The 25,523-nt window shown below is 60.5% G+C and overlaps 3 protein-coding genes across 6 annotated transcripts; 1 reads left to right on the top strand and 2 right to left on the bottom strand.

Moving 5' to 3' along the window:
- Positions 1 to 288: 288 nt before the first annotated feature.
- On the bottom strand, positions 289 to 4,771 carry MED20 (mediator complex subunit 20). 3 transcript variants are annotated; one of them, XM_053963765.1, is made up of 6 exons: positions 4,680 to 4,771; positions 4,132 to 4,283; positions 2,771 to 3,024; positions 2,491 to 2,495; positions 1,451 to 1,508; positions 289 to 1,399 (listed from the first exon to the last, which is right to left on the bottom strand). In XM_053963765.1, the coding sequence occupies exons 1-6, from the start codon at positions 4,691 to 4,693 to the stop codon at positions 1,184 to 1,186; spliced, it is 699 nt and encodes a 232-aa protein (XP_053819740.1). In that variant the 5' UTR covers positions 4,694 to 4,771; the 3' UTR covers positions 289 to 1,183. The 3 variants fall into 3 exon arrangements, with proteins under 3 accessions (XP_053819740.1, XP_053819739.1, XP_053819738.1); XM_053963764.1 differs by lacking the exons at positions 1,451 to 1,508; positions 2,491 to 2,495 and having other exon boundaries at positions 4,680 to 4,737; XM_053963763.1 differs by lacking the exons at positions 1,451 to 1,508; positions 2,491 to 2,495; positions 4,132 to 4,283 and having other exon boundaries at positions 4,680 to 4,698.
- A 54-nt stretch (positions 4,772 to 4,825) lies between these two features.
- BYSL (bystin like) lies at positions 4,826 to 8,247 on the top strand. The gene is made up of 7 exons (XM_053963762.1): positions 4,826 to 5,093; positions 5,169 to 5,331; positions 5,659 to 5,797; positions 5,909 to 6,042; positions 6,180 to 6,340; positions 6,497 to 6,599; positions 7,616 to 8,247. Exons 1-7 carry the CDS (start codon positions 4,826 to 4,828, stop codon positions 7,962 to 7,964), a joined length of 1,317 nt encoding a protein of 438 aa, XP_053819737.1. The 3' UTR covers positions 7,965 to 8,247.
- A 716-nt stretch (positions 8,248 to 8,963) lies between these two features.
- Positions 8,964 to 24,105, bottom strand: CCND3 (cyclin D3). Of its 2 annotated transcripts, XM_053963761.1 has the most exons (5): positions 23,797 to 24,105; positions 22,355 to 22,570; positions 14,784 to 14,943; positions 14,273 to 14,406; positions 10,356 to 10,605 (listed from the first exon to the last, which is right to left on the bottom strand). In XM_053963761.1, exons 1-5 carry the CDS (start codon positions 23,992 to 23,994, stop codon positions 10,447 to 10,449), a joined length of 867 nt encoding a protein of 288 aa, XP_053819736.1. In that variant the 5' UTR covers positions 23,995 to 24,105; the 3' UTR covers positions 10,356 to 10,446. The 2 variants fall into 2 exon arrangements, with proteins under 2 accessions (XP_053819735.1, XP_053819736.1); XM_053963760.1 differs by lacking the exon at positions 14,273 to 14,406 and having other exon boundaries at positions 8,964 to 10,605; positions 23,797 to 24,104.
- Between the last annotated feature and the right edge of the window lie 1,418 nt (positions 24,106 to 25,523).

Below are 25,523 nucleotides of genomic sequence, written 5' to 3'. Positions count from 1 at the left end.
AAAAACAACTGGATAAAGCAGCTGGAATTCTCTCAGTGCCAGACAAAGCTCCTGCCAGGCTTATTTATTTTATTTTTTAATTTATCCAGAGCCTTCATTGAGAGGCAGATTTTGACATTCCCATCAGCTACAGAGGATGAAGGCAAGGTAAGAACGTGCCAGGAAGAGGGAAATTAGAGAATTCCTGGATTTTTTTCACAGGGAAATGTTTGCTTTGGGGGCATAAAGGTCTTGAAGCAAATCCAAGAGAAGACTGGAAATAAACAACAGAAACCAGCACAACCCTCCTCACAAAACCCAGCCTTTTATTGGGGATGAAATACAACAAAACACCGCTGTGGATATAAAAAAAATATAAATTTAAGAGATTTCTGTAGTCTCAGAAGCTCTGCCTTTGCTTTTGGCTGGAATTTCTCTTTTCCCTGTGGATAAACAGCATTTCCCTGCATGAAACACTGTCCAAAAAAACCCACACAACCAATGGATCCAACAATCCCAAACCGTGGAGGACACCCAGAATTAAACACAGCAAAGCTTTGAAACGGGAAAAATCCAGAAGGAAAAACTCCTGGGGCTGCCTCCTGTGCCACATTTTGGAGGGACTCCTGCTCCAGCCAGGATCAGGATGCAGTCAGGAGCTCCAGGGGATCCGGAGAGACTCCTGCTCCAGCCAGGATGCAGTCAGGAGCTCCAGGGGATCCGGAGAGACTCCTGCTCCAGCCAGGATCAGGATGCAGTCAGGAGCTCCAGGGGATCTGGAGAGACTCCTGCTCCAGCCAGGATCAGGATGCAGTCAGGAGCTCCAGGGGATCCGGAGAGACTCCTGCTCCAGCCAGGATCAGGATGCACTCAGGAGCTCCAGGGGATCCGGAGAGACTCCTGCTCCAGCCAGGATGCAGTCAGGAGCTCCAGGGGATCCGGAGAGACTCCTGCTCCAGCCAGGATGCAGTCAGGAGTTCCAGGGGATCCGGAGGGACTCCTGCTCCAGCCAGGATGCAGTCAGGAGCTCCAGGGGATCTGGAAGAACTCCTGCTCCAGCCAGGATCAGGATGCAGTCAGGAGCTCCAGGGGATCTGGAGGGACTCCTGCTCCAGCCAGGGTGCAGTCAGGAGCTCCAGGGGATCCAGAGGGACTCCTGCTCCAGCCAGGATCAGGATGCACTCAGGAGCTCCAGGGATCCTCTTCACCTGATGCCAGCCACGGGCACCTGCTGCTGCTTGCGGATCTTGTTGAAGAGCTCCATGTACTGCACCATGGTGTCCCCGGGGCTGTAGGTGCTGTCGTGCTTGGAGCCGAACACCGACGGGATCCCGGGCGTGTGGCTGCCCATGAAGCTCTGCATGAACTCCATCAGCAGGTTCCAGCAGTCGTTGGCGATCACACAGGGGCAGTATTCCACCTGGGAATGCATCCCCATAGCCTTGAGCTGCCAGGAAGGACAGTATTCCACCTGGGAACACAGCCCAGAGCCCTGGAGCTGGTGAGAGGGGCAGAATTCCACCTGGGAACTCATCCCCACAGCCCTGGAGCTGGTGAGAGGGGCAGAATTCCACCTGGGAACACACCACAGAGCCCTGGAGCTGGTGAGAGGGGCAGAATTCCACCTGGGAACACAGCCCAGAGCCCTGGAGCTGGTCAGAGGGGCAGAATTCCATCTGGGAAACAGCCCTGGAGCTGGTGGCAGGGGCACAATTGCGCCTGGGAACACAGCCAGAGCCCTGGAGCTGGTGATAGGAGCAGATTCCACCTGGGAACACATCCTCCAGCCCTGGAACTGACAGGAAGGACAGAATTCCACCTGGGAATACATCCCCATAGCCCTGGAGCTGGTGAGAGGGGCAGAATTCCACCTGGGAACACACCCCAGAGCCCTGGAGCTGGTGAGAGGGGCAGAATTCCACCTGGGAACTCATCCTCCAGCCCTGGAGCTGGCAGGAAGGACAGAATTCCACCTGGGAACTCATCCCCACAGCCCTGGAGCCTCCCTGCAGGGAAGGCTTTTCATGGAAACATCTCAAAATATTCAGCATCTAACAAGGATGGGTAAATATAAACCACACAGGACGTGCTGGGAACATGCAAGAGACCCTTTCCAAAGGGAAGGGAAGGTAAAATGCAAAGGGAAGGACAGCAAGCCCCAAATCAGCTCTGGAGAGGTTGTTTTATCCCCTTGACCATGCTGATTAACCTGAGAGATGGTGCTGGTGTTGTGCAGCTGGAATTTAATCAGCTTTTTATCAGGATGGCATTCCTGCAGGGACAGCCCTGGAGCACCAAGGATTAAACCTTGGGAGAGGAGATCCAAACCTGCCTGCTGCACCAGCAACATGATTGAGACACAGAGAGGACAGGGAATTACAGAATAATGGAATGGTCTGGGGAAAGGGACCTTAAAGCTCATCCAGGGCAGGGACACCTCCCACCGTCCCAGGCTGCTCCAAGTCCCAGTGTCAGCCTGGCCTTGGACACTTCCAGGAATCCAGGGGCAGCCACAGCTTCTGTGGGACATCTATTCCAGGGTCTTCCCACCCTCACAGGGAAGAATTTCTTCCCAACATCCCATCTACCCCTGCCCTCTGGCAGTGTGAAACCATTCCCACTTTTCCTGGAACTCCAGGCCCTTGTAACTAAATCATCTCTCTCCATCTTCCCTGTCGGCTCGCTGCAGACACCCTCAGTTAGATCACCCCTAAACCTTCCTTCTCCAGCTTCTCCCACGGCATTCCCCTGCCTTTCCAGGCGTTCCCCACCCTTCCCAAAGGGCTCTCACCTCCACGGAGATGCCCCTGGCGCTGGGGCCCATGGTGACCGTGCCCAGCTTCACCAGGAAGTCGCAGTACTGGTAGCGGGTGCCGCGGCTCTCGATCTTGTTGGCCTTGGCGTTCTGGAAGAAGCCCTTGAGCTTCACCATGAGGGTGTCAAAGTTGGCGTCGGCCACGAGGCAGGGCCCGTTCTCGAAGAGGGCGAAGCAGCTCAGGGGGTACTCGGAGTTGTGCATGACGTACATCAGCTTCCCTGTCTGCCCTGGAATGACAGCGAGGCAGCCGGGCTGGAAAACCAAATTCCTGCCCTCAAGCAGCTCCTCTTCCTGCCTCTTGTGTCGCTACTGGACACGAAGCAAGTACACAAACGAAGGTTAAAAAAGAGAGCGTTTTATCTGAGTATCTGGTATTTATAGAATTCCAGAGGTGACCGTGGATTGGAGCATGGAATTACCACCTCTCCAGCTACGCTAGTCAATCCAACAGTCCATCAATTCTCTCCTCCCACAAAGAAGAATGCAAACCAATCATTATTTACATGAACGGTGCCTGAGAACTCCAGTGGAAATACGCAAACAGATCAGAAGGCTGAAGAAGTTTCATGAGAACTTTAAGACTTTCAAAAGAACTATAAAAGAAAACTGAACACTTTTAAAAATCAGGGCAACACTCTTGTCCTCCTTGCTTTAATTCTGGATCCTCACGTGTTTATTATGGTATCCATTCAGGGAAGAGCTTGGATTTCCTTCTGGAAATTTATAGGGAAAAAGAAATCCTCGGCAGCACCGGGATAAAACATCAGCACGGCTCAGGGTGAGGTGAAAGGAGAACCCCAGGAGCACCCACCTCCCACCCACTGCCCGGAGGGAGCCTGGGCTCGGCCTCTGTTCCAGCTGCCAAAAAAAGCAGGAAAAAGCTGCTCTGGAAGATTCCAATGGGTCTGGCTGGGAAACAACGGCTCAGCAGAGCTGGGGCTGTGTGGGCTCACATCAGTGCCTGGAAGGGATGTGGGGAGCCAGGGGAGGAGGGAGAAGGGAAAAGGAAAGGGAAAAAAGGAGGGGAAGAGGGGAAGGGAAAAGGGGAAAAAAGACAGGGAAAAGGAGAAAGGGGAAAGGAAAGAAGGAACTGTAGAATCACAGACTAATGGAAGTTGGAAGAGACCTTCAAGATCAGCCAGTCCAACCCTCAGCCCAGCACTGCCACTGTAACTCCTCAACCCCTAAATCATCAACCAGCATCAGATCCAGGCGCCTCCAGGGAAGGTGCAGAAGGAGAGGGAGGGAAGGGAGAGAAAGAGGAGGAGGAAAAGGACGGGATGGAAAAGAGGAGTTTGGAGAAGGGCTGCGCGCTGCCCCCCGGCCCTGCTGACCCTGTGTGCCGAGGGTGGCCGCGGTGTGATAGGTCTCGCAGTCCACGCCGAACGTCCCCTGCTTGTCCGCGCCCAGCGCCTCCAGCCGCCGCGCCAGCAGCTCCACCGTCTGCTGCACGCTCTTGCCCTCGGCCACCGGCACCTGCGACACGCTGCGACACCGACCGCGGGTCACGGACCCACCGGGACACCGCCGGCCGCGCCCCCGGGACTGCTCCGCATCCTCCATCCGGAGATTCTCCCCGTGTCCCCGGGGCTGTCCGCGCCGGGAGCCCGCCCGGGTCCGCCCCCCCCATTCCAGGAGCCCTTCCCGGTTCCGCCCCCCATTCCAGGAGTCTATCCCGGTTCCACCCCCCATTCCAGGAGCCCTTCCCGGTTCCACCCCCCATTCCAGGAGTCTATCCCGGTTCCACCCCCCATTCCAGGAGTCCTTCCCGGTTCCACCCCCTCATTCCAGGAGCCCTTCCCGGTGCCGCCCCCATTCCAGGCGTCTATCCCGGTGCCTTCCCCCCCACCCCGGAGCCCGTCCCGGAGCCCCCCGCGCTCACCAGGTGACCCCCATGGTGCCGGCGCCACCACCGGAACGGGCGGGGCCAGTGGCACCGGGAAGAGGCGGAGCCGCCCCGGAAAAGGCGGGGGCCGATCCCACGTGTCGCTGCCCGGTCCGGGCCCGGTGTCCCCCGGTTCCGCCGCGATGCCCAAGGCCCGGCGGGCGCGGGGCTCCGGCGCGGCCCCGGCGCTGCCCTTGGCCGAGCAGATCCTGCAGGACGCGGCCCCGCGGGCGCGGGTGCGGGAGAAGCGCGGGGCGGAGGAGCAGGGCGGGGATGGCGGCGGGGACGGCTTCGTGGACGCGCGGCTGTCCCGGCGCATCCTGGAGCAGGCGCGGCGGCAGCAGGAGGAGCTGGAGGCCGAGCACGGCCCCGGAGCGCCCGCAGCCCCCCGGCAGCGCAGCGCGGTTCTCGGTGAGACCCCGGTAAACCCCTGGGAACCCCCCCGAGGGTGCGCGGCCCCGGCTGAGCCAGCGCCGCTCCCCGCAGGTCCCGGCTCGGACTCGGAGGATGATGAGGAATGGCCCTCGCTGGAGAAGGCGGCGGCGGCGGCGGCCGCGGGACGGAGCGGGGACTACGGCGGGGAGGTGGAGGTGGACCCCGAGGACGAGAAAGCCATCGAGATGTTCATGAACAAGAACCCGCCGCTGAGGTGACGAGGGGGCTGCACCGGGCAGGGGCCGCCTCCCTGCACGGCTCTGCCCTGTCCGGTGTCAGCCCCGTGCGACCCCCGATTCACCCCTCCCTGTCTCGGCCCCCGACTCAATCCCTGTCCCACGTCAGCCCCCAACTCACCCCCTGTCCCATGTGATGTGATCCCATCGTGTCATCCCCCTGCGACCCCCGATTCTCCCCCCGGTCCCGTGCCGGCCCTGCACAGACCCCAGCTCGCCCCCTTCCCTTGTGAGCCCCTGGCTCGCCCCTGTGCCCTGCCAGCCCTCCCTGGTCCCCCGCTGACGCTGTCCCGTGCCGGCCCCAGGCGCACGCTGGCCGATATCATCATGGAGAAGATCACGGAGAAGCAGACGGAGGTGGAGACGGCGCTGTCGGAGCTCTCGGGCTGCCCCATGCCCCAGCTCGACCCCCGCGTCCTGGAGGTCTACAGGGGTGTCAGGGAGGTGAGGAGGGAGCAGCTGAACCCAGAGCCACCACCCTGAGGTGACAACGCGCTCTTGTCCCTGCTGTCACTTCCCCCAGTCATGGCCTGGCCCGTGTCCCTGTCTTTGAAGGTGCTGTCCAAGTACAGGAGTGGGAAGCTCCCCAAGGCGTTTAAAATCATCCCTGCCTTGTCCAACTGGGAGCAGATCCTCTACATCACTGAGCCAGAGACGTGGACAGCTGCTGCCATGTACCAGGCCACCAGGTAAGGTCACCTCAGGGACCCTCTGGCCTGGGATTTTTCGATGTTTTTTTCCATAACCAGAGTCAGAGTTACAAAACACCAACCTGCCCGTTTGGCCTCCTTTCCTCATCCATCCCTTCATGCTTTGCTGAACCCAGGATATTTTCCTCCAACCTGAAGGAGAGGATGGCCCAGAGGTTCTACAACCTGGTGCTGCTGCCGCGGATCCGGGACGACATCGCCGAGTACAAGCGGCTCAACTTCCACCTGTACATGGCTCTGAAGAAGGCTCTGTTCAAGCCAGCGGCCTGGTTCAAGGGTAGGGGTCCTGCAGGGTCTCCTCTGGGGCTTGGCTGGCTGGTGCATGGCAGGGGCTGTCCTGCTGCTGAGCGGTGATTTGTAGGGGGAAGGGGCTGAGCCCCAGGGTTCTGTGTGTGGATGGAGGTGGTCGGTGCCTGAGTGTCCCCATTCCCAGGGATCCTCATCCCGCTCTGTGAGTCCGGCACCTGCACGCTCAGGGAGGCCATCATCATCGGCAGCATCCTCACCAAGTGCTCCATCCCTGTCCTGCACTCCAGGTGAGGCCCTGAGGGGCTGGAGGGGAAGAGCTTCTCCTCCTCCAGGGACCCTGGGAAGCGCCTTGGATCCACCCTCAGCCTCTGCAGCCCCTCGGAGGTGCTGAGGGGTCACTCAGCTCCCTCTGGGGTTGAGATTCAAGGCTCAGCTTTGTGCCTGGTGCTCCACAGCTCCAGTGCAGTTACCCCTGACCCCTGTGGTCCCTCCTGTGTCCCCATGGCTCCTGCCTGGCCCCACCTCGGTGTCCATGGCTCCAGCCCCCATGACTCCATGGGGAGTCACTGTGGCTCCAGCCTGGCCCCTCTCATGCCCATTCCTTGGCCCCCGTGACTTCAACCCAGCACCCCCTGACCCTGTGCCTGTTCTTCTGTCCCCATGGCTCTGTCCCCTGACCCCTCACCTCTCCCGTGTCCTCGTGTCCCTGTCCCGACCCCCACACCTCTCCTCTGTGCCTGTGGCCCTGTCCCCTCACCTTTCCTGTGTCCCTATTCCCTGACTCCTCACTGCTCCTGTGTCCCCGTGTCCCTGTCCCCTGACCCCTCACCTCTCCCATCTCCCTGTCTCCTGTCCCCTCACCTTTCATGTGTCCCTGTTCCCTGACTCCTCACCACTTCTGTGTCTCCATGTCCCTGTCCCCTGTCCCCTGACCTCTCCTGTATCCCTGTCCCCTGACCCCTCACCTCTCCCATGTCCCTGTCCCCTGACCGCTCCTGTGTCCCCGTGTCCCTGTCCCCTGACTGCTCCTGTGTCCCTGTCCCCTGTCCCCTGACCTCTCCTGTATCCCTGTCCCCTGACCCCTCACCTCTCCCATGTCCCTGTCCCCTGACCGCTCCTGTGTCCCCGTGTCCCTGTCCCCTGTCCCCTCACCTCTCCCGTGTCCCCGTGTCCCTGTCCCCTGACTGCTCCCGTGTCCCCGTGTCCCTGTCCCCTGTCCCCTCACCTCTCCCGTGTCCCTGTCCCCTGTGCCCTGACTGCTCCCATGTCCCCATCCCCTGAGCTGTCCCCGTCCCTCCCGCAGCGCGGCGCTGCTGAAGCTGGCCGAGATGCAGTACAGCGGTGCCAACAGCATCTTCCTGCGCCTGCTCATCGACAAGAAGTACGCGCTGCCCTTCCGTGTGCTCGACGCCCTGGTCTTCCACTTCCTGGCCTTCCGCACGGACCAGCGGCTCCTGCCCGTGCTGTGGCACCAGAGCTTGCTGGCCTTGGCCCAGCGCTACAAGGAGGACCTGTCCTCGGAGCAGAAGGAGGCCCTGCTGGAGCTGCTCAAGTTCCACAGCCACCCCCAGATCTCGCCCGAGATCCGCCGGGAGCTGATGAACTCCAAGACGAGGGACGTGGAAGGGGAGCAGCCGGTGGCCATGGAATGAGCAGGGAAGGGCTGGAGCCTGGCCTGGGCCTGGCATGCTGCTGGATGGAGCCTGGAGCAGGAGCGTCCCTCCTGGATCCCGCTGCTCCGAGCGGTCACTGGGAACAGGCTGTGCCCACAGAGCTGCACTGAGCGCTCTGTGCTGCTGTCACGGGCCAGGGCAGCCCCTGTGCCAGCCAGGAGCCCGGTGCCACCAGCACTGGGATGCTTTGGCTTTGTTCCTGTACTCGGAAATAAAACCAGAGCCGTGTCAGTCAGGGCTGGCTCTGCCCGGCGTGGTCCCAGCCTGTCCCTGTCCCCACCAGCTTCTGGAGCTCCTTGCCCAGGGATTTTCCCAGACAAAGCCCCCCAGGCTTTACTTCCTGAAACCACAGGGCCACTGTCCTCACCTGGCCATGAGGCCACCTGCCTGGCCTGCTCCTGGCACTGTGCCCAAGTGCCACCTCTGCTGGAAAACCCAGGGGGGATTTTTCCAGGAGGCTGCGCTTCCCTGGGACCTGCTGCCACTGTCGCTGCCAGCTGTGTGCCTTGCAGCTTTGGGCCACGGAGAGGAGCCCCTGCTGCACCCTGGGCTGTGCCAGGGGCAGCTGCCCCCTGTTGTCACCTCCGGTGGCAGGAGCTGGGTCCCCACAGCCCTCAGCCTTTTCCGTGACTTCCTGGTTTTATCTTGGTTTAAAGCAGCCAGAGGCTGATGGGCACAGGAGGGAGCCTGGGCTGGCACAGAGCACCTGGCACTCTCCTCTCCTGCCACCACCTGAGCTGCTCCAGTGCCCAGCACCCTCCAGCCTGCTGGGAGGAAAGTGCTGCCTCTGCCCCAGGGGCACCTCACCTGCAGGAAGGTTTTTGGCTCCATCACCATCCCTGAGCTGCCCCGGGTGTCCCTCAGGCTCCTGCCTGCCCTCTCCCCATTCCATCCTGGAACTCCCAAGGGATCCCCAGCACCAGGGAAAGATCCGAGCCCCACCCTGGGAACGGCGCAGGGAAACCCTCAAGCCGCTGGTTGTTTTTTTGGGTTTTTTTTTTTTTTTTTTTTTTTTTTGTTTAAAATATTTTATTGCAACATCACAGGGTTCTCTGGCTCTCCCAGCAGCGGGACGCGTGCGAGTGAACACCAAACCAGTTTACTCTTAAATTAAAAATTCACTTTTATATATATATATATATATATAAAAAAGAAACTCATTTCCTTTTGCACAGCCAGGCTCTGTCCCAGCCCTCCTGCTCGCAGGAGGCAGCGGCTCCGTGGGTTTCCGGACCAGGCAGGCTCAGGGAGGAGCAGCGGCCCCACCTTTTTCCGCCGGATTTTTGTGGGGCTGGTGGCATCCAGAAGGAAGATTTCTGCCTCCTTTTCCACATCCCCCACGGGAGGACAACAGCCACATGTCCAGAGGTCCCCAGGCAGCAGCAGCAGCAGCAGCAGCATCTGCCTTCCATCCCTGTGGAGTCTCCGGCTTCTGGTTAATTCCACTCTGGTTTTCTCATAGAAAAGCAGCATTATTTTTTTTTTTTTTTTCTTCTGTTTTACAACAATTTTTATAAAAAACTAACAGGATCAACAAACAACAATACAAAAATGCAGTAATTGCTTTTCCAACTCAAGTGCGCAGCAAAGTTTTCCACCCTCTCGGGAGGCAGCTCAGATCCACGTGGATGAACACAGCCCCCTCCCGAGCGTGATCCGAAATCCCTGCCTTGGAAGAGTGGAGATGCATCCCAGACTATAGCAGCACATTCAAAGGTTTTCCTTAAATCCTAGTCTGATGCCTAAGCTACCAAAGGGCCCACCAGCCTCCGAGGAGAGTCTCCCACTGCCCAGGGAGCCAGGGAAGGGGCGAGGGGGGAAGGCACTTTTTTGGGAAGCAGAGGAGAGCGGCACCCACCCCGAGGAATGCCAGCTCTCCTCCCTCCCCGTTTCCCAGCAGTGAACAATAAATTAAGCAGCCGAGGGGACCCTGAACTCCTCCCAAGGCACGGATGGGGAGCTCGTCCCCAAAATCCCACATCCAACAGCAAAAACAAACAAGCCCCACGGCTCCTCTCCAAGCAGAAGCAGCTGCACGGCCTCCCCCGGAGCTGTGGGAACGTGGCACGAAGCGATCGGGACCGAGGGGCCACCAAGCAGCTGCTCCACGAGCCCCGTGGCCCCGCAGGAGCCGGGGGTGACGAGGATTCGGGTCCTGCAGGGCCGGCTCTCTGTGATTTTTGTCCCTCACGGGGCTGGAAGTGGCCACGAACAGCCCAGAGAGCCAGGGAACGCCAACAGAGAAACAATTCCAACTTCATCCAGGCTCCTGCTCCCCCGTCCCCGGCACCACCTCGGGCACTCCCCCCCGGCCACCTGCAGCAGCTCCGGGCACCAGAGCGGATCCCGCTCCACGCTCCCAGCCTGGGAAGGGCCCCTCGGAGGCGCTGGGTGGGCGGGGGGGATGCAGCGAGCTGGGGGTGTCCAGGGAGGGGCAGGAGCTCCGGGGAAGGGCAGTTGGTCACAGGTTGACGTCGGTGACGTCCGTGGGGGTGCTGGTGGGTTGGCTGCCCCCGTAGGCCGCCGTCTTGGCGCTGAATTCCTGCTGGGATTGGGATGCCTGCTTCAGGCTCTCGGCTAAGGCCGCCTCGATCTGCTCCTGACAGGCCTTCAGGCAGTCCTGGAACAGGGAAACACACCGGAGGCATCAGCTGCGTGCTCCTCAGGGAGCGTGGGCTCCTCCTCCTCCTCCTCTAGGAACAGCTCAGAGCAGCTGCTGGGCTGCACCTCTGACCCCCCAGCATCTGAACACGCAGGGAAAAAGGAGATTTTCTCCATCAGCTTCTCCCTGCCCAGGGAAAGCCCCACACTCTGGTTCTCCTCCTCCCAGCTCCCTGCTGACCCCATTCTGCAGGAATGTTGTGTCCAGCAGAGCTTCCCGAAGTCCTGGAGCCAGGGTGTGGCTTCAGCAGCATGGCAAAGGCAAGCCAAACTTCCCAGATCCCAAAAATATGGCTGTCCTTGGAACATGGATCCCCCTGCAGCTCCCCAGGCCCTCCAGCCCAGCTCTCCCAGAGCTCGGGGTGGCCCTGCAGCAGAGCTGGGCACAGGAATTCTGCCGGGTGCCCCTGAGGCACCAGGACCCTCCCTGACCCCAAACCCACCCTAAGCCCCGCTGGGAGAACCGTGCTGTGGCTACCGAGCTTCTCACAAGGTTTTCACCCTCCTGTCCCCTCTGTGACACCCCCAGGGGACCCAGGGCTGGGGGACACGCACTGGAAGGCGCAGGGGGCTGCCAACAGCAGCAGCACTTGCCAGAAATGCAAACCCCGCTCTGGTTTTTCCCCCACAGGAGGAAACTCCCACTCGGACACGCCGGGGGCACAGCCCAGCCCGGCTCAGCCTGGTGACAGTTTGCACCTCACACGGGACATTGTCACACCCCGAAATCTCTTACCAGGAATCCGCCAGCGGTTCTTAGAAACTGACAGAGGATGTGGCGAGCGAAAATAGCAACGCCCAGCTCCCCTTCCCCAGCTCCCCTTCCCCAGCTCCCCTTCCCCGGCTTCCCGTCAGCACAGCCTCCTCCTGCCCCGGCACCGCCCGGCCCCGAGCGCCAGGGGCACCTGGGCAGGGGCTGTCCATCCCCATGGACACCTGCGCAGGGGCTGTCCATCCCCGGGGACACCTGGGCAGGGGCTGTCCATCCCCATGGACACCTGGGCAGGGGCTGTCCATCCCCACACACACCTGGGCAGGGGCTGTCCATCCCCACGCACACCTGGGCAGGGGCTGTCCATCCCCAGGGACACCTGGGCAGGGGCTGTCCATCCCCACACACACCTGGGCAGGGGCTGTCCATCCCCAGGGACACCTGGGCAGGGGCTGTCCATCCCCATGGACACCTGGGCAGGGGCTGTCCATCCCCACGGACACCTGGGCAGGGGCTGTCCATCCCCACGCACACCTGGGCAGGGGCTGTCCATCCCCACACACACCTGGGCAGGGGCTGTCCATCCCCACACACACCTGGGCAGGGGCTGTCCATCCCCAGGGACACCTGGGCAGGGGCTGTCCATCCCCAGGGACACCTGGGCAGGGGCTGTCCATCCCCACGGACACCTGGGCAGGGGCTGTCCATCCCCACACACACCTGGGCAGGGGCTGTCCATCCCCACGCACACCTGGGCAGGGGCTGTCCATCCCCGGGGACACCTGGGCAGGGGCTGTCCATCCCCACACACACCTGGGCAGGGGCTGTCCATCCCCACACACACCTGGGCAGGGGCTGTCCATCCCCAGGGACACCTGGGCAGGGGCTGTCCATCCCCACACACACCTGGGCAGGGGCTGTCCATCCCCACACACACCTGGGCAGGGGCTGTCCATCCCCACACACACCTGGGCAGGGGCTGTCCATCCCCAGGGACACCTGGGCAGGGGCTGTCCATCCCCATCCCCCTGCTGTCCACCATGGCCAGTCCATCCCAGGCTCTCCACCACCATCCCCTGTCCATCCCCAGCTGTCCAGCACCATCCCTGGGCTGACCATCTCCACAACCAGTCCATCCCAGTCTCCCCATCCCCCTGGCCAGTCCATCCCAGCTCTCCACTGGCAATCGTGGCCAAGATGCCAAGGCCAGCCTGGCCACGCCCAGCCAGGCTCCCGCTGGCCACGGAGCTGGCCCAGCCCTGCCGCACCATCCCTGCGTTCCCAGCTGGGCCTGGGAGCTGCTCCTCCCGAGGGGAAACTGAGTCACGGCCTGGGGGACACCGCAGGGCCACGCTCAGGGAGAAGCAGCAGCACCACAGGTGGGGGAGGCCGAGCCCAGGTGCTCTCCCAGGAACCCAAAATTCTGTGTTCACAAACCAGGAGGAGCTGCCATGGTCCTGCCTGGGCTGGAGCCGTTTGTGAGGCACCCCACACCTGGGCGGGGGGCACGGCAGATGCTGGGGAGGGACAGGAGGGGACAGGAGGGGACAGGAGGGGACAGGAGGGTGCTGGGCTCCATTTCAGCCCCTCTCCCTCCACAGAGCCCTCCCTGCTTCCCACCTGTTCCCTGCACTGCCCCGACCTCCCGGAGCAGGTTGGGAGCAGGTGGCTGCACTGATTCTCTCTCTAAAAAGGCCCCGGAGAACAAAAAAATTCCATCTGCACAAACGTGCCCGGAGCCTCCCCCCGGACAAAGCCACCCCCACCCTGCCCCAGATTGCAACCACCTGGAGAGCCCCACAGGATCCCCGTCCCCGCTCCAAGGGCAGCGAGGGGCTGGAGAACCCCCCCCATCCCGATGTCCCCAAAGCTGGAAGGTTTCGTGTCCCCAGCCCCCCCTTCCCCCCCCAGCCAGGACACCTGCAACCGGACACTGAGGGCAGCAGATGCCGAGCCTGGCGTGTCCCTGTCCCCGTCCCCGCCCGAGAACCCGATCCTGCCAACACCTGCCCGGGCAGGGAACAGATCCTGCCCTTTGTGTGGCATTTCAAAGGCTCTGAAGCCACCCCGCCCTGCCCGGGGCTGTTTTGGGATCACCCCACAGCCCTTGGTTCTCCTCAGACCGGGGCAGCACCGCTTGAACAGCACAGAATCCCACAGGAGCTGGGGCTGCAAGGGCCCTCTGGAGTCCATCCCTGTGCCTGCATCCCTGGGCTGACCACCACCATGGCCAGACCATCCCTGCATCCCTGGGCTGACCACCACCATGGCCAGACCATCCCTGGGCTGACCATCACCATGGCCAGACCATCCCTGCATCCCTGGGCTGACCACCACCATGGCCAGACCATCCCTGGGCTGACCATCACCATGGCCAGACCATCCCTGCATCCCTGGGCTGACCACCACCATGGCCAGACCATCCCTGCATCCCTGGGCTGACCACCACCATGGCCAGTCCATCCCTGGCCTGACCACCACCATGGCCAGACCATCCCTGGGCTGACCATCACCACGGCCAGACCATCCCTGGGCTGACCATCACCACGGCCAGACCATCCCTGGCCTGACCACCACCATGGCCAGTCCATCCCTGGGCTGACCACCACCATGACCAGTCCATCCTGGGCTGACCACCACCATGGCCAGACCATCCTGGGCTGACCATCACCATGACCAGTCCATCCCAGTCTCCCCACCACCACGACCAGTCCATCCCAGTCTCTCCACCACCACCCGCAGGCCGGGTCACCTGGAGCAGGTGACAGAGGTGACACAGCCAGCTGGGGCTGGAACATCTCCAGAGGCACAGGCCCCACACCCTCCCCAGGCAGCCGTCCCACCCTCATGGAAAGCTCCCGCTCTGAGGAGCAGAAGGCTCCCAGCAGCCGTGCCAGGCCCCGTGCCCACTCACCAGCTCGGTGCCCGTGGTCGCGGCCAGCAGCTCGGTGACGGCGTCGCCGCCCCCGGGCAGGCTCAGGCCGTGGATGGCGGCGCCGACGCTGCCCGTGGCGATCATGGACGGGGGGTACATCACGAACGTGTCGTCTGGAGCCAGCACAGGGGGAAGGAGCTGTCAGTGAGGCTGCGGCTGCGCTTTGGGACGGGGGTTTGGCAGGGAGAACTGGGCTGGAGGAGCGCGGAACGGGCTGAGCAGCAGGGCCAGGCCTTCAGGAGGGGCTCTGGGATGAGGTGGCTCCAGAGACTGAGGGAGAGGCCGGGAAAAGTTGGGATTCAGCCCTGGGCACCCTCCCACAGGCACAGCAAGAGGCTGGCACGTGGCCCTTGCTCTCCTGGCATCTAAGAGCCCCCGGGAGCGCTGTCCCACCTTGAAGGGCTCTGACTGCAGGGAAGGCAGGCACCCAGCTCCCAGAAAAGGTGGGGGGCCCACCCCAGGTGTCCCAGCAGCCCAGCCCAGCCCCCACCTGTGGCGCAGAGGGCAATGAAGGTCTGGGCGTGTTTCTTCACCAGCTCCACCTTGTCCAGGGGCAGCGGCAGCTGGTGCAGGATGTGGGGCAGGAAATCGTTGGCAATCACCGACACCAGGTCCCACTTGAGCTTCTCCAGGACCAGCAGCTCCCAGTGCTGCGGGGTGAGCGAGGACAGGACGTTATGGGACGGGTCGGGAGGCCCCAGGGCCAGCGCAGGAGGGGAAGGGCAGAGGGGTTGTCCCCACGCTGTCCCCGTGGCACAACTCCAGCCCTGGGCTGCTCAGAGCCGGGAGCAGAGCGAGGAGGAGGAAGGAAAAAAATGTGGATTCTTCTTTCCAGGGATTAGCCCTGGACACTCCTCGCTTTGCAAAGTGCTGGGAGAGCCCAGGGGGGAAAAGCAGAGCAGGGACAGGGGGAAAAGCAGAGCAGGGACAGAGGGAAATCCTCAGCAGGGACAGAGGGAAATCCTCAGCAGGGACAGAGGGAAATCCTCAGCAGGGACAGAGGGAAAGGCACAGCAGGGACAGAGGGAAAGGCACAGCAGGGACAGAGGGAAAGGCACAGCAGGGACACCATTCCCAATCCCTTCGCACTCCCAAGGGGACAGGCTGATGTCCAGGCTCCCAGGAGGACTCTGGGGGCTGTGACTGCCCCACAAACCCCATGGCAGGAGGGAATTCTCAGGCTGGGAATGCTTTTTTTTTTTTTTTTTTGGCAGAAAATTCCCCTTTTCTCCACCAAGAAAGCCTCCAGGTGTGCTGGGAGCATCCCCAGCGCTGATCAGCCACACCAACACCCTCTGGGGCTTCCCAACGCCTCCATCCCAGCCTGGGCTGCCCCCTCCAAAACCCCAGCAGGCATTTCTGGGGTCTCCAGGAGCCAGCCAGGCTGGGAGCAGATGGTGGAGGGCTGGGAGCCTCCTTCAGCTGCTCCTGAACCTCCCGAGCCCCTCCTGGCTCTGCCAGCCCCGGGCACTGCTCCTGCCAGGGACAGGGACAGGGACAAACCTTGGCAGAGCCGTCCCCCAGCAGGTCCCGGGCTCAGGGGGTGCCAAGGTGAACACAAGGAGAGCCCCAGCACGAAATTTGGGATCCCTGCCCTCAAATCCCAGCTCTGGCAAGGCTGGAGCAGCAGCTGAACCCAACTGGGGGCCACACACGTGGAGGCCTCGCTGGGCTGTCACTGCTGTCCCCTCTGGGGGTGGCACAGAGCTGTGTCCTCCCAGGATCAGTCCCTTCCCAATCCCCACATCCCAGCCAGGAGGATTTTTCCATCCCCTTTTCCCCTCAGCAGCAGCAGATGTGGGCCGGGGGCTCAGAAAGGCCTGAGGGTGTCCCCAGGAGCAGGTGACAATGGCAGGACAGGTGACAGTGGCAGGACAGGTGACAGTGGCAGGACAGGTGACAGTGGCAGGACAGGTGACAGTGGCCCTGCTGGGAAAGGGAACCTGCCCCAAAGGAGCTGAGGCTGAGGCTCCAGAGCTGGACTGAGCTTCAGGTCAGGCTCAGGCCTCACCCTGCCCAGCACAAATCCCCTTTTCCCCCAGAATTCAGGATTCCAGTCACACTGCACAGAGGGGAGAGCTGCAGCACAGAGGGATTTGAGGAAGTGACCATTCTTTCCTAAGCTCAGATCTTCATTTCCCCCTTTTTTTTTTTTTTTTCCTTGTTGTTACCCCCTCCCCTCCTTCCCCTTACACAACAAACCCGCCCCGAGTTGCTCAAACGAGCAGAATTGCTCAAGCTGCCCCAAACCCCACCCTGGGCCCAAGCTGTCACTTCCCAGGCTCCACTTTTCCCCCAGGAACCCATCCCTGCCTCCCACCTCCCAGATGGAGGCCCAGCCTGCCAGGAGTGGGAGCCTTTCAAAGCCAAATCCACGGAAAAAGCAAAAAAAAAAAAAAAAAAAAAAACAAAAACAAAAAAAAAAAAAAAAAAAGCGAAAAGGAGCTTTGGAAAAGAGAGGTTGGAGGGATTGGAGCAGAGGAGGAAGATCAGGCTTGGGGAAAGGAGGAAGGACAGGTGTGGAATGTCCTGAGTGGCACACACAGGGGACAGCTCTGTCCCCAGCTCTCCCTCTCCTGGGGGCAGGCTGGGAAAGCTGCTCCAGGTTCTTGGGAAAGGAGCCAGGACACGCCTGGAGCTGCCTCCTCACCCAGCAGATCCCAAAGGCTCCCCTGGAGCTCCCAGCTCTGCTTTGATCCCCCCCCAAACCAAGAGCCCGGCTGGGGGGGCCACCAGGGGCACGGCCACCCTCAGGGCTGGGACACAACGGGGACATTTGTCCCCAGGGCTGGATCCTGCCCCGAGGACCAGCTCTGGCTCCTCACCATCCCTGCTCCAGCAGCTCTGACCTGGCAGTGCCAGCTGAAGGTGCCACTGTCCCCAGCCCAGGGATTGTCCCCAATGTCCCCAGGGATTGTCCCCAGCCCAGGGATTGTCCCCACTGTCCCCAGGGATTGTCCCCAGGCCCAGGGATTGTCCCCACACCCAGGGATTGTCCCCAGCCCAGGGATTGTCCCCAGGGATTGTCCCCAATGTCCCCAGGGATTGTCCCCAGCCCAGGGATTGTCCCCACTGTCCCCAGGGATTGTCCCCGGCCCAGGGATTGTCCCCAGGGATTGTCCCCACACCCAGGGATTGTCCCCAGCCCAGGGATTGTCCCCAGGGATTGTCCCCACTGTCCCCAGGGATTGTCCCCACTGTCCCCAGGGATTGTCCCCAGGGATTGTCCCCACTGTCCCCAGGGATTGTCCCCACTGTCCCCAGGGATTGTCCCCAGGGATTGTCCCCACTGTCCCCAGGGATTGTCCCCACTGTCCCCAGGGATTGTCCCCAGGGATTGTCCCCACTGTCCCCAGGGATTGTCCCCACTGTCCCCAGGGATTGTCCCCAGGCCCAGGGATTTGTCCCCAGCCCAGGGATTGTCCCCAGCCCAGGGATTGTCCCCGGCCCAGGGATTGTCCCCAGGGATTGTCCCCAATGTCCCCAGGGATTGTCCCCAGGGATTGTCCCCAGCCCAGGGATTGTCCCCAGCCCAGGGATTGTCCCCAGCCCACAGGACAGAGCTCAGGGCAGCCTCTGGTGCTGCCCCAGGGCCTGGCAGAGCCCCTGGATCCGTGCAAGGAGCACAACCAAACCTGCCAGAGCCGATGGAGCAAACCCCAAACGTCCCTTCCCTGCACTTCCTCACAGAACAGCCCTGCCTGGGGAGTGGAGCAGAGGAACAAAAGTGGGAAATGTCCCTTTGCTCCTGCCGAGGAGCCAAGCCTGGCTGTCCCTGCCAGAGCTGGGAATGCAGCAGGATCCCCTCTGCCAGGGTGTGACATCCCCCCCTGGAAGCCTGAGGAAAACAAAAACAAAACAAACAAAAAAAAACCAAACCCACAAAAAAAAAACCAAAAAATAAAACAAAAAAAAAAAAAAACGCCCCCCCAAAAAACCCCACCAAAACAAAAACCAAACAAACAAAAACCAAAAAAAAAAAAAAAAAAAAAAAAAAAGAGGCAGGAAAAGCAAAATTCCCCAAATTCCCCGAGCATTCCCTGCTCTGCGCAGGTGAGCAAAGTCCTGGTGCTGCCAAAAATCCTCAGAGAGAGCTGGGGACAAGGGCAGGGGATGTGTGGCTGCAGCTGGGATGTGGCAGTGGCAGGGTGGCAGTGGCAGGGTGGCAGTGGCAGTGGCAGGGTGGCAGTGGCAGTGGCAGGGTGGCAGTGGCAGGGTGGCAGTGGCAGTGGCAGGGTGGCAGTGGCAGGGTGGCAGTGGCAGTGGCAGGGTGACAGTGGCAGGGTGGCGGTGGCAGTGGCCCTGGCAGGGTGGCAGTGACAGGGTGGCAGTGACAGTGACAGGGTGGCAGTGACAGTGGCAGTGGCAGGGTGGCAGTGACAGGGTGGCAGTGGCAGGGTGGCAGTGACAGTGACAGTGACAGGGTGGCGGTGGCAGTGACAGGGTGGCAGTGGCAGGGTGGCAGTGACAGGGTGGCAGTGGCAGTGACAGTGACAGGGTGGCAGTGACAGGGTGACAGTGGCAGGGTGGCAGTGACAGTGACAGTGACAGGGTGGCGGTGGCAGTGACAGGGTGGCAGTGGCAGGGTGGCAGTGACAGGGTGGCAGTGACAGGGTGGCAGTGGCAGTGACAGGGTGGCAGTGACAGGGTGACAGTGGCAGGGTGGCAGTGACAGGGTGGCAGTGGCAGTGGCAGGGTGGCAGTGACAGGGTGGCAGTGGCAGGGTGGCAGTGACAGTGGCAGTGGCAGGGTGGCAGTGACAGGGTGGCAGTGACAGGGTGGCAGTGGCAGGGTGGCAGTGGCAGGGTGGCAGTGGCAGTGACAGGGTGGCAGTGGCAGGGTGGCAGTGACAGTGGCCCTCGATGCTGTCACACTGCTGAGGTCACACAGGAGCTGCTCACCCAGCACCAAAATCCATCTGCAGGGGGGAAAACGTGGGGAAAATTCTGGATTTCCAGAGCCTGGGCAGAGCTCGGGGGGTGAAGGGACAGGTGACACCTCTGCATGGAGGGATGGCCCCACCTGAGCCATGAGAAGGGGAAAACAAATCCTGGGAACACCCTCAGCTCTTTTTCCCTGATTTTCACCCCCCGCTGCTGCTCCCTCATCATCTCCCTGGTGCCTCCTTGGTTTTTTCCCAGGGAATTCCTGGCCCCTGGCAAAGCTGAGGCTGAGGATGTCCAAGCCAAGCCAAAGCAGGAGGATGGAGGTGATTTCCAGCTGCTCTCCCCAAGCTCTGAGCAGCTGAACCCTCTCTCACCCAGAGCAGAAAAATCTTCATGAAGGAAAAAAAAAAAAAAAAAAGAAAAAAAAAAAAAAAAAAAAGAAAAAAAAAGAATTAAATTAAAAAAAAAAAAAAAAAAAAAAAAAAAAAAAAAAAGGAAAAAAAAAACCGCCCCAAGGTGGGTTAGAGAACGGCCTGGACGGAAATCCAACTTCCTCCAAAATGGACAAATCCCTCCTTGCATCATTTCCTTCTCCCCCAGAATAACTCCAGCGAGGTTCCGTGTCCTTTCTGAAGGGCTGAGCTGCTGCCAAGCATCCCTGCCCGAGGAGGAGGAGGAGGAGGAGGAGGAGGAGGAGGAAGCAGAGCCCCGGGAATGTGAGCCAGCTTCCTGCTGGGATGGCCCCGGGCCACCAGGGAGGCCAGGATGCCCCATTGTCCCCTGGCCCTGCTCTCCCCACCCTCTTCCAGGGGGTTGGGAAAGAGCAGGGGATGAGCACAGAGGGGGAAGCAGCAGCTCTGGGGTGTGGTAATTCAGATTTAACTCCCTCAGGTCCCTCAGCCAGGGTGAATCCTCCACAGATCCTGGATATTGTCTCTTTACTGGAGCAGGATGAGCTCCAAAAAGGGTTAAAATCCATGGAAATCCAGGCCAGAGGACTCTCCATGGACAATTCAGGTTTAATTCCCTCAGCCAGGGTGAATCCTTCACATCCCTGGATATTCCCTTCATTCCCTCTCTACTGGAGCTGGGGATGAGCAGAGGGGGAAGGAGCAGCTCTGGGTGTTGTAATTCAGATTTAATTCCCTCAGCCAGGGTGAATCCTTCACAGATCCCTGGATATTCTCTCTTTACTGGAGCAGGATGAGCTCCAAAAAGGGTTAAAATCCATGGAAATCCAGGGAGGAGGACTCTCCATGGACAATTCAGATTTAATTCCCTCAGTGAGGGTGAATCCTTCACATCCCTGGATATTCTCTTTACTAGAGCAGGATGAGCTCCAAAAAGGGTTAAAATCCATGGAAATCCAGGCCAGAGGACTCTCCATGGGCTCTCCCCGCCCAGGGATCTCCCAGTGCCTCAGTTTCCCTCCCTCAGGTCGCTGCTGCCTCTGTGCAGCCCCTGGATAACAAAGAGGAACAAACCCCTGCTCTGCTGAGTGCTCACATTCCCACCAGGAAAGAAGAAAAGGATCCAGTTTGCTTGGAAAAGCCAAAAAAAAAAAAAAAAAAAAAAAAAAAAAGGCAACTTTTGACCCCCAAAACAAAACAATTTTCATCCATATGGACATCATGAAGCATCCAAGAGCAACCCAGGGGTCCTGGGGGGAAGGAGAATTCCAGAATTCCAGGAGTGGGAGCTGCAGGGGCAGGAGGGAGGAGCAGGGAAGATGAGCAGGAATTAACCCCGGAGTTGGGAATGAGGGGGAATCTCCAGGGATGCTCTGCCCGCTCCGACAGCAACCCCTCACCAAAAATCAGAATTAAACCACAGCTGGGTGCTGCAGGAGTGGCTGTGGTGTCCCTGGGGGATGGGGACAGGACTCAGCATCCATTCCCATCCCTCAGCACACTCATCATCAGCTCCTGAGGGCTCATTAAGGCAATCACCACCCACTAATGACTTCAGGGGGGTTCTGGAGGGGAGGGGATTTTCCCCAGCCTTGGGAAAAACCGGGTTGGGCTCAAGAGCTCTGCGGTTCCCAGCACTGCCCCCAAAGTTCTCTGGGTTCGCTGCCCACCTGATCCCACTCAGATCAGCCCACCCCAAAACCACCCGGGCTGCTGAGCTGGGTGATGAGCAACCCCGAGAAGCTCTCGGGGTCCCCAGGGATGTTCTGGCACCGAGGGGAGGTCACCCTTCCCTCCTGAGGCCCCAAAAAAAGGGCTTTTCTCCCATTTCCTCCCTCGTGGCTGAGGCTGAGCTCTCCTCAGACACCACCAGAAATGTTTGGCCTTTCAGAGCCTCAAGGAGGTGGGATGAGAACTGGAGGGGTAGAGCAGGAATTCCTCTCGTCCCCACCACCCTGGAGCACCCAGTGACCTCCCCAGGAGCTCACAAACCCCTCACACCCATTCTGCTGCTTCACTCTGCACCTAAAATCCGTTTTTTTTCCCTGCTGCTGTGGGAGTGAATCTCCCACATTCCCTGATTCTTGCAGCTGGGGGGAGGCAGAGCTGCCTGACCCTGAGCTTGGAGATGTCACTGGAGTGACAGCCCAGAGTGACAGCTCGGTGCTGGCACAGGAAACTTCATCCCCAACCAGGAGGGGACAATTCTGCTGCCCAGCAAGGGGAGGGTGGAAAATCCTTCACCAGGGAGGAGGGGAAGGCAGAGGGATGGGATCAAGAGATGCCAGGCAGGAGCTGAGGGGGCACAGGGAGCTTCTCAGAGCTTGGAACCTTGGAGATGTCACTGGAGTGACAGCCCAGAGTGACAGCCCAGAGTGACAGCTCAGTGCTGGCACAAGAAATTCATCCCCAACCAGGAGGGGACAACTGAGGGGACAATTCTGCTGCCCAGTACAGGGAAGATGGAAAATCCTCCATCCTCCACCAGAGAGGAGGGGAACGCAGAGGGACGGGATCAGGAGATGCCAAGCAGGAGTTGAGGGGGCACAGGGAGCTTCCCAGAGCTTGGAGCACTGGAGTGACAGCCCAGAGTGACAGCTCAGTGCTGGCACAATAAACTTCATCCCCAACCAGGATGGGGACAATTCTTCTGCCCAGCATGGGGAGGATGGCAAATCCTTCACCGGGGAGGAGGGGAAGGCAGAGGGACGGGGTCAGGGGATGCCAGGCAGGAGCCGGGCACAGGGAGGGGGCCCAGGGGTTACCAGCAGCTCCTGGGGGGTGATGGAGTTGTCGGTGTAGATGCAGAGCTTCTCCACGGTCAGGGGCATGGTTTCCCTCAGCTTGGAGGCCAGCAGCATGCACACGGCTCCCAGCAGCTGCAGGTGGTTCTTCTGCACGGCCACCGAGGACAGGTAACGATCCACGTAGTTCATGGCCAGCGGGAACACCTCCTCCTCACACTTCTGCTCCTCGCACACCTGGCCAGCCCCGGGGGCACAGACACGAGAGAAAAGGAAGTTTTGGTGAGAGAGGAGAGCTCAGCACAGCTTCAAGAGCTGCTGTTTCACACTTGTCAGGGAAGGAGCCGCAGGCATCGCCCCCGGGCTGTCACACTGAGGCTTCACCTTCCTGTGGAGAGCAGCAGGAGCGAGCTGCAGCTCCAAAGGGAGCACGGATAAACCCGAATTCGCCCGGTTTGGCCCCGATTCTGCTGTGCCCTGCTGGGGATGGCTCCAGCCAGCTGCCACCCCCAGCCCTGGAGAGCTCTGGAGCAAAGCAGCAGCTCCGGCTGGAGGGTGGAGAGAAGGATCCAGAGCTGGCAATTCCACCTGGAGCGCTCCAGGGACGCCAGGAGAATCAATGGCAGCGCCCAAATCAATGTCCCCAAAGTCCCCTCCCTCAGCGGCACCGGCAGCTCCAAATTCCAGCCCGCTGCTCTTATCTGCCACCAGCACCGCAACACTTGTCACACTGAACTTCCTTCTTTCGACACAGCCATAAAGATATTGCGGTTTCTCCTCATCCTGCAGCGAACGCCACCCTCCTGCTGCTGCCAGCAGCGCTGTCCCGGCCGCGGGGACAATGACACGCAGGTCGTGACACCCGCCAGTGTCATCTCGCTGCCTCTGGGGCTGCCCAGGAGCGGCGTTTATCTACCGAGACCCTCCTTGAGAAGGGGATTGCGGGAACAGAGTGACAGCAGCGGGAAAAAAAAAAAAAACACCTTTAAAATTTAAATGTTCTTGATTTCTTTGGAAGAGCTTCCCGCAGCACCGGCCGGGGACAGGCAGGACCCAGCCCTGCGGAATTGTCATTTATTGAGAATCCTCCCATCGGGAGATCTCCCCACCCCCCCCCCACCACCCCGAACTGCATCCCGCAGAGAGCCAGATTCACTTTTAATTTAGGGAAGTCGACAGTAGCGTTATTATTTCCCCCTTGAAGCAGCGCCGTTCGCAGCCCCAGCCGCGGAGCCCTGCCCGGAGGTTTTGGGGGTCTCTCACCCCCTGCTCCTGGGCTCGGGGGAGGCTCCCGCATGGGGGAACCCCAACTTTAAGCACAGCCAAACTCACGGAGAGTGAGTTTCACCCCCCCGCGCCTGACACCCGAGCCATGAGCGCCGGCTCGTCCCCCGGTGGTCCCCCCCGCACGCCCGGTCACCCCCGCACGCGGGGTTTTGGGGAATCCCGCGGCGTTTCGGTACCTCCAGCATCCAGAAGGCCAGCATCTTCCGCATGTAGGGCTGGATGTCGCGCTGCACGCACTGGAAGTAGGACACGCGGGGGCTGTAGCGCTCCTCCAGGCTCAGCAGGTTCTGCAGCACCCGCCGGTCCCCCAGCAGATGCGGGTCCCGCCCGGCGCGGGGGGCGCGGGGCGCGGACTCCACGCACAGCAGCTCCATGGGGCGCGCACGGAGGGCTGCGGGAGGGGGCGGGCAGGGGGCGCGGAGGGGGCACGGAGGGGGCACGGAGGGGGCACGGAGGGGACACGGAGGGGACGGGCGCGGGCGGAGCGAGGCGCCGCAGCCACCGCCGGCTCCGCCGCGGGACGCCGGGAACTGGCGCCGCTCCCGCGCCGGCCCCGAGCGCGCCGCGGAGGGGGGCGTGCCCGCGCCGCGCCGCAGCCAATCACCGAGCGGCGCCGCCGCGGCCGCCGAGTTGGGGGGCGTGGCTATGGCATGCCCGCACCAATCGGAGGGCTGAGCGCCGCAGAGGGGGCGTGCCCACAGCCGCGGTGGGCGGGGCCAGGGGCGCGCCGGCGGGACGGGCGCACGTGGGGCGCGGCGGGCGCTGCTGCCATGTTGGGGGGGGCGCGGGGACACGGGGACACCGCGCGACCCCGCCACCGCCGCGTCCCCTTTATCTCCCCGCTCCGAGGCGCCTGCCAATCCCCGGCACTTTAATTTTTTTCAGTGCTGAGTCCTATAACTTTTTTCCCTTTTTTTTCTTTTTTTTTTTTTTCATTTTTTTTCTTTTTTTTTTCTTTTTTTTTTTTTTTTTTTGTCAAGGCTGTGGAAGTAATCAGCCGTGCACATGTTTGGAGCCGCGCCGCGCCGAGCCCGCTGGCTTCCAAAATTCGCCCTGCTGCGGCTCCGCGGGAGATAACAAGCGCGGGGGGCTGCCGAGATAAGGCTTTGTCAGCCCAATAATTCGCAATTGTTTGGGAACACCTTTGAAAAGTACCAGGCTGCTCAGTCCTCAGAGGAATTTTAAATAGTTTTGTAATGTGGCTTCCGCAGCTCTGTGCTGGGACCGGATCCTGCTTGTCCTTGATCCTCTGGAATTCCTTACTGGGCTGGGAAGATGCAGACTGGTTCGGGAAGCTGTGGCTCATTCCCTGATTTTTATCCCTGCCTGCAGAAGCTGCCACTTTGCTGCTGGGAAGGGTCAGAAATCAGCATGAAATATAGAAAATAAAGGCCTGATTGTCCAGACAAAACGCAGGAACGGAGCAGTGGGAGCTGCAGAAATCCCGGAGCAAAGCCTGAATCCCAAAAGGATCCCAAAGTGGACGCCCCTGACCGATCCTGCTGGGACATTCCTCTGGAAATAAACTCATTTTTAGGCTAAGGAACAAAAATGTGCCACCACAGCTGCTCCCACACACGCAAGTGACACTCCAGTCACTTCCACCTGTGCCATTCTGACACGTTTGCTGCTGCTTTGTCATCTAAAGAATATTTAAATCACAAACAAACACCCCAAATTAATAAATGCAAGTAAGACAAGACCGAAGGCTTTGTTCTGTCAGCTCGGGATTTTTTTTTTTTTGGTGTGGGGGGAGTTGTTGGAAATGAAAACCACCTTTGTGATCAGAGGTTTGGAGGCTCCAAATGCCCCCGGTGCCAGCGAGCACCGAGGTCACGCCCACAACTCCCTTCCCACTCCTGCCCCGGGCTTCAATTTGTGCCATTTAATTATTGCAATGAAT

This window comes from Vidua chalybeata, chromosome 24 (genome assembly GCF_026979565.1).
Source record: "Vidua chalybeata isolate OUT-0048 chromosome 24, bVidCha1 merged haplotype, whole genome shotgun sequence".
Taxonomy (NCBI): Eukaryota; Metazoa; Chordata; class Aves; order Passeriformes; family Viduidae; genus Vidua; species Vidua chalybeata.
Note: the sequence above shows the minus strand (reverse complement) of the source record. Positions and strands in the feature narration are given on the sequence as shown.

Excerpts from the sequence above, each read along its gene's own strand:
- MED20 (XM_053963765.1), bottom strand. Across the intron at positions 3,025-4,131 it reads GGCCACCCTCGGCACACAGG|GGCAGACAGGGAAGCTGATG; the intron begins GTCAGCAGGGCC and ends CTGTCATTCCAG. Across the intron at positions 1,400-1,450 it reads GCTCTGGGCTGTGTTCCCAG|GTGGAATACTGCCCCTGTGT; the intron begins GTGGAATACTGT and ends ATGCATTCCCAG.
- BYSL (XM_053963762.1), top strand. The coding sequence starts at position 4,826 with ATGCCCAAGGCCCGGCGGGCGCGGGGCTCCGGCGCGGCCCCGGCGCTG. Across the intron at positions 5,798-5,908 it reads TCTACAGGGGTGTCAGGGAG|GTGCTGTCCAAGTACAGGAG; the intron begins GTGAGGAGGGAG and ends CTGTCTTTGAAG. Across the intron at positions 6,341-6,496 it reads GCCAGCGGCCTGGTTCAAGG|GGATCCTCATCCCGCTCTGT; the intron begins GTAGGGGTCCTG and ends CCCCATTCCCAG.
- CCND3 (XM_053963760.1), bottom strand. The coding sequence starts at position 23,994 with ATGGAGCTGCTGTGCGTGGAGTCCGCGCCCCGCGCCCCCCGCGCCGGG. Across the intron at positions 14,944-22,354 it reads TCACCCCCCAGGAGCTGCTG|CACTGGGAGCTGCTGGTCCT; the intron begins GTAACCCCTGGG and ends CTCACCCCGCAG. Across the intron at positions 10,606-14,783 it reads CATTGCCCTCTGCGCCACAG|GACTGCCTGAAGGCCTGTCA; the intron begins GTGGGGGCTGGG and ends TCCCTGTTCCAG.